General features: G+C 43.6%; 1 protein-coding gene across 1 annotated transcript in view; it reads right to left on the bottom strand.

The window, feature by feature from the left end:
* Positions 1-328: 328 nt before the first annotated feature.
* ATG10 (autophagy related 10) overlaps positions 329-6,181 on the bottom strand; it is an 85,173-nt gene continuing 79,320 nt past the window's right edge. The window contains exons 5-7 of the mRNA XM_082335864.1: positions 1,974-2,071; positions 1,565-1,684; positions 329-1,173 (exon numbers count right to left, since the gene is read on the bottom strand). Of these exons, the coding sequence (XP_082191990.1) occupies positions 1,161-1,173; positions 1,565-1,684; positions 1,974-2,071 (231 nt within the window). The 3' untranslated portion in view covers positions 329-1,160. The remainder of the gene's footprint in view (positions 1,174-1,564; positions 1,685-1,973; positions 2,072-6,181) is intronic.

Raw genomic sequence — 6,181 nt, 5'->3', positions numbered from 1 at the left:
AGTTAAAAATACGCAACCAATCAAAATATCTGAAAACCCAGAATCTGAAACCTGATGCATTTCACATTTCCAGCTCTGATGTGGCATACGTTGGACTCTGGATGTAAGTGACATATTGCTGAACATATAAAGTAAAATCTGTAATTCCATCTCAGCTGCTCAGGACTTGTGGTCTGGCTTATACTGCAAATAAAATGCGATTGGGAAAGAATCCAAGATGACTTGTATGGAAGTTACTTCTAATCTGTTTTTCACTGATTGCACTACTATGCAATTCCTACTTGCCCAAAATTCAGCAGCTGTCAGGGGAGGCTTGCATAAAGACTGCAGGATACGGACCAAACCTGTGAACAACTACTAGTACAATGAGAAATACTGACTACAACAGTAACTCCCACAGGGTATGGCAAAGCTTCCTTTGGAGGCAGTGAAGCACAGAAAAGCCAGATGTTCTCATACAATAGTATGAGGCACCTTGAACTCTAGAACTGTACATGCTTAGTCAGATGTAGACTGTAAGTACTATGTTTGTCTACAGTCCTGATTCTGTCTCTTCCCTGAAGCATGATATACACAAAATATTCTCAGCAAAGTGTTATTCAGTCCTCGGATTACGATATTCTTTGTGTGCTGTGGAACACGAGAATTGTCCATGCATCAGGCTGTGGTGGAGAAGGTGGTCCCTAGGCAAAGTAGTCTCAGCCCATACATTGATTGCCACAAGCTTAAACCACATCCTACAAGTATTTTGCTGTATATGCCCTCACAGACAGTGCAGATTTTCTAGAGACATGATTTTTAGTACGTAAGTTTAGTAGATCCAGACCCAGTGTCTCAACTCTGTATCAAGGAACCATAGGCTTGTGCATTTGTGTGCAGTGTTACTAAGGCCATAACCACAGTAAAACAGAGGTAGAAGTGAGTGGGTCAATGCAATCGCAAGGGATTTCAGGTCTTGGTAGTGCTTGAGAGCTGTTGTCACAACGGCAGCCAACTCTTAGGTCTTCCACTGTAAGAGGGTAAGTTCTTGCCAGAGAAAGAGCCAAGAACAGTCATCCTTCCACATTGCATTGCTTACCAGCTGGGAAGGATTCCTTTGTTTGATTTCATCCCTGGGAAAGTCTGCAGTAGCTTTATTACAGCTAACCATCACCTGTCCTTCAGCTCAGAGGTCTGAAGTGGAGACATCAAACAGAAAAAAGAGAAGACATTAAATTAAAATCATTGTTGCAGAGTTATGCTAGATCACACCACCAACCATGTGCTGGAGGGACCACCATAAAATGCTTTTACATATCTGAGAAAGACCCCAGGACATCAGGGACCTTCTGACAGTCATGAAGGGTGTCAGCAATGTGCCAAGCCCATCTCTCTCAGCACGAATTTTCATTGCAAAGTAAGGCAATAAGGCAGCCATGTAAGCAAAATATCGAAAGGTGAGTTCTAAATCAACTGAACTAAGAGCTCCAAAGGAGAAGATAATGTTTTTGCGAGTTATCCATCATCTGATCTTTTTAATTTCATAGGAGGATGGGAGAGAAAAGGTGATTTCATTTTCTCTTACCTTTCAACTGAATCAGCATTTGTGTTCTGCTCAGGTGCTAGTTTTGCATAACTCAGGGGCAGATTTAAACCCACAACTGGGCCTACAGTACTGAGCCACAATATAATGTAATTTGTTTGTCTAGGGAAAAAAAAAAAAACAAAACAACAAAAAAGGACCATAAACATATTATCCCAACCTTTTCTGAATTGCACACACACACTTAACAGGCATAAAATAACTTCAGATGGGGCTATTCTTTCACTTTACCTACATCAAACATACATATTTTAACTTTCAGCCCTTAGGTGACAATCCAGGATCTTATTCTATTTGGAGCAAGGAAGTTGTTTTGACCATTCCCACTTCCCGGCTGATTTACTTTATCTGCATTGCATAAAGCCTTGCAAGGCACAGCACTGTTTCTCACCTGTTGTGTTTCTGTGAACTGGTCAGTATAGAAGACATGAATTCATTAGTCCGGCAGGGGTGCAGAACAAAATATGGCTGCCCAAGTAAGGGGTGCTCCTAAGAGGGAATATCAGTTGTTTTATTATGCAAGAAGAAAACAGAAAAGACACCATTTGCATTTGGAAAAGACAAAGCAGGGGCCAATTAATCCTTGATGCAACTTTTCTCATTTCAGAATCTAACCCACATTGCTCTTCTACTGATAGCCATTGACAAAGTAATATCTGAGACCATATTCTCCTATCTTAAAAGAGAAATAAGATCGCCAACCAGGCTATGCCACCGTTTCAGTTAAAATGTACTGGTTTTCAAAAGTAACTCAAGTTACTGCATCAGCATTACCTGAATGCAAGTAGGCAAAGCTCCTGTTTAAACAAGTGTCTGATCAAATGCAATACATACAATAAATCCACTCCATGGAAAAGCTCTTTAAGAACCTTGACACCCTGTCCTTGTATCTTCTCAAACTGGTGCTGGGAAGTAAACACAGTTTAATTTGGAGCCTGTGAGGGGGAGCAAGAAGGAAGAGCCGTCAAGGTGGCTTTAACTTCCACTAGGTGGCATATCCTCATTTTAGGTTATCCTACAGAAAAATGTCCTAAAACAGTTGTTCTTCCAAGAAGCCCAGTCAAAACTGTCCTGAGGAAAAAAACGAAAATCATTTAGTGACAGTTAAGTTTGCAGTCAGACACACTCCCTACAACATGATAAGACTCTGTCTGTTCCTCTACACCTTCACACTGCACACAGTGCTGCCAAAAACTCAATCCAACGCTCCATAAAGCTTTCACTTGCATCTCCAGCCAGCACTCGAACAGAATACATGTTCTGACTCAATCAAGCTTGCACTCAATGCAAAGCCACAACAGTGATCTCATCAGCTCTTACATGGGTGATACCACGAGATCAGCATATCTGACTGTCTCACGCACCATGCCCTATGGCAGTAATTTTCCTTTAATGCTGCTGAGGTGTGCTGCTTTTGACTGGGATACAGTTAATTTTTTCCATAGTAGCTTGTATGGGGCTATGTTTTGGATTTGTGCTGAAATCAGTGTTGATAATACAGGGACATTTTTGTTACTGCTGAGCAGTGCTAACTCAGAATCAAGTTTGCATGTCCAAAGAAGAGCAATGAAGCTGGTGAAGGGTCTAGAGAACAAGTCCTATGACGAGCGGCTGAGGGAGCTGGGGTTGTTTAGTTTGGAGAAGAGGAGGCTGAGGGGAGACCTTATTGCTCTCTACAACTGCCTGAAAGGAGGTTGTAGCAAGGTGGGAGTCGGTTTCTTCTCCCAAGTAACAAGGGATAGGATGAGAGGAAACAGCCTCAAGCTGCGCCAGGGGAGGTTTAGGTTGGATATTAGGAAAAAACTTCTTCACCGAAAGGGTAGTCCGGCACTGGCACAGGCTTCCCAGGGAAGTGGTTGAGTCCCCATCCCTGGAGGTATTTAAAAGACGGGTAGACGTGGTGCTTAGGGACATAGTTTAGCGGTGGACTTGGCAGTGCTAGGTTAACGGTTGGACTCGATGATCTGAAAGGTTGCTTCCAACCTAAACAATTCTATGATTCTATGATTCTGTAATTCTAAGGCCTTTTCTGCTTCTCACACCACCCCACCAGCAAGTAGGCTGGGGGTGCACAAGAAGCTGGGAGGGGACACAGCCAGGACAGCTGACCCCAACTGGCCAAAGGGCTATGCCATACCGTATGGCGTCATGCTCAGTACATAAAGCTGGGGGAAGAAGAAGGAAGGGGGGGACGTTCAGAGTGACAGCGTTTGTCTTCCCACGTAACCGTTACGCGTGATGGAGCCCTGCTTTCCTGGGGATGGCTGAACACCTGCCTGCCCATGGGAAGAAGTGAATGAATTCCTTGTTTGCTTTGCTTGCATGCACAGGCTTTGCTTTACCTATTAAACTGTCTTTATCTCAACCCACGAGTTTTCTCAATTTTACTCTTCCGATTCTCTCCCTCATCCCACTGGGGGTGGGGGGTGACTGAGCAGCTGTATGGTGCTTAGTTGCCGACTGGGGTTAAACCATGACACGAGGTCGCTGCTATTAGTTCTACACCAAAATAGACAAATCCTACCTGTGGTGGTGCATTCCCCCCTCCCTTTCTTCTTGAGCAGCTGGCAGAGCACAGGAAGCGAAGCTGCTTTACAATCCCAGTAACTCCCATCAAAACTTGGCCTTTCTGTAATGAGTTTGGCAGTTAAGTGTCCCTTGACAATTCCAAAACTCTTACATGGCTGAGGTGGGAGCAGCACTGTCTGTCCCAGGGAGGCAGCCCTGACAACCTTGGAACGTATTTTTCATCTGTACTAGTCGCTTCCTGGCAGCCTTAGGGCCTATCTTATCTAGGCTGTAACTCGGGAGGATCTGTACCAGCATCACTGGAATTTTTGATAACTTTAGTAATTTTCGACACAGGCTGTGAAAGGAGAATGGAAATTTACTGATGCCTAAAGTCAATCATCTCATAACTCTATAAACAGAGGTACCAAGTGAGACCCTTTGAGCTCTCCCGGACTGCAGCGGGCTGCACCAAAATCTCCCTCTGAGTGGGACGCCTCTCGGAGCTGCAAACTCTTAAGTTTGCATGAGCTGATCTCTGGTGCTCCTCGCTCCTCAAGGTTTGACTTTCGCCCAATCTCCAGCGCTCACTGCTCCTTGAGGTTTGACTTTCGCCCATGGAGACAGTCATTTACAGTGAGTATTTCACTAAACCCTGTGGGGAATTTTTATTGGTGCCTTTAACTGCGCATATTTCAATAGGTACCTTTAACTGTGCATATAATGAGTATTTAGGCCGTGTGTGTGTGTATGTGTGAACTGATTCAAAATTTATAGTAAACCTAATTTAATCACTTCGTAGATGCTAGATTAATTAATGATTAGTTATTGTTAAATGTTTGTGATTCTCTCCTTGCTGCAAACAAACCTTAAACTCTGCTAAACATATAATCCTTAGACATAAACTGTTGACCAAGTCTGAGACTAGGATTGGATCCAGCCACACCAAGGCTCCTCTCTGAGAAGGAGTTTAGAAAGCAAGGGGGTCCATTCTGAACCTCATGACTCCACGGGAGGGCTCCCCTTTTCCTCCTTGTATTTTCTTCAGGCTCAATCTCCTCTTTCTTTCTCTTTATATATATATTCCATTCATTTAATAAGTAATAGAATGAACCTTGCCATCAAACTCTGTTAAATCATACTTTTACAAATTTCTATTAAAATCACTATTTGCAAATATCTTTGACAGTGATTTTTACGCAGCCTCACCACTCAGCCATGACACTACCTCATCCCCACATGCAATAAGGGACGTAACAGCACAGCAGGGAGCGGCTAGAAAGGGATTCCAGACAAGAAAGACGTCAAATGTGAAACGCCATGATAGCCTGTTTACAGCCGAGAACAGACTGTGCTTAAACCCTGCCAGAGCTGAGAAGCACACAACACAAGGCAGCGGGGTGGGGAGAAGCAGGCATGGACCATGACAGAGCAAACAGCAGGATCACCACCTCTGCACGGCATTCCTCATTCAGCCGTGTGAGCCTGGTCCACGCGCCATGCTACTCACCAGAGCCACGGCAGAGACTGACTATGAGAATTAACATGATGGGTGTTTTATCCTGGGCAAAGACCCTTTTACTTAAATGTTCTTCTTGTGGTGGCTCTGTTTCTTGATGGCAAAGAAAAAGAAATACTAAATTTATGCTCCAACACAGATTTCCCTTGTCCAGGCTGATAAAGTTGTAGCCAGACTCCCCTATTCTATAATGTCACACAAAACAGCTGTGTCCAAAGTCGGAATTTTTCAATAAGCTGCTGTGTGTATCTTTCTTAACCTAAACAAAAGGCATAAAACTGCAAGAATGCCATGCTGTTTATTCAAAACCTGAAAGATGGGAATATGTCACACGCTGACAGGAAAAACACAAAAGCACAAGAGATTAAAAGAAATCCTGAGCCAAGACCCATTAAGCAGGAGCCTCTAAAAAGGCAAAAGGCTGAAGCAGGGAAGAAGAGCTGTTGAGCATCAGGGAAAACACTCTGAGAGCATCAGATCTGATTCAGTCAAATCCTAGATTCCAAATCCTGTACATAATGGCATCCCCATGAGGCTTTAATGTGTACTCAAGGTTAAATCACTGACACAGC

Source organism: Platalea leucorodia (genome assembly GCF_965183815.1).
Source record: "Platalea leucorodia genome assembly, chromosome: Z".
Classification (NCBI taxonomy): domain Eukaryota; kingdom Metazoa; phylum Chordata; class Aves; order Pelecaniformes; family Threskiornithidae; genus Platalea; species Platalea leucorodia.
Note: the sequence above shows the minus strand (reverse complement) of the source record. Positions and strands in the feature narration are given on the sequence as shown.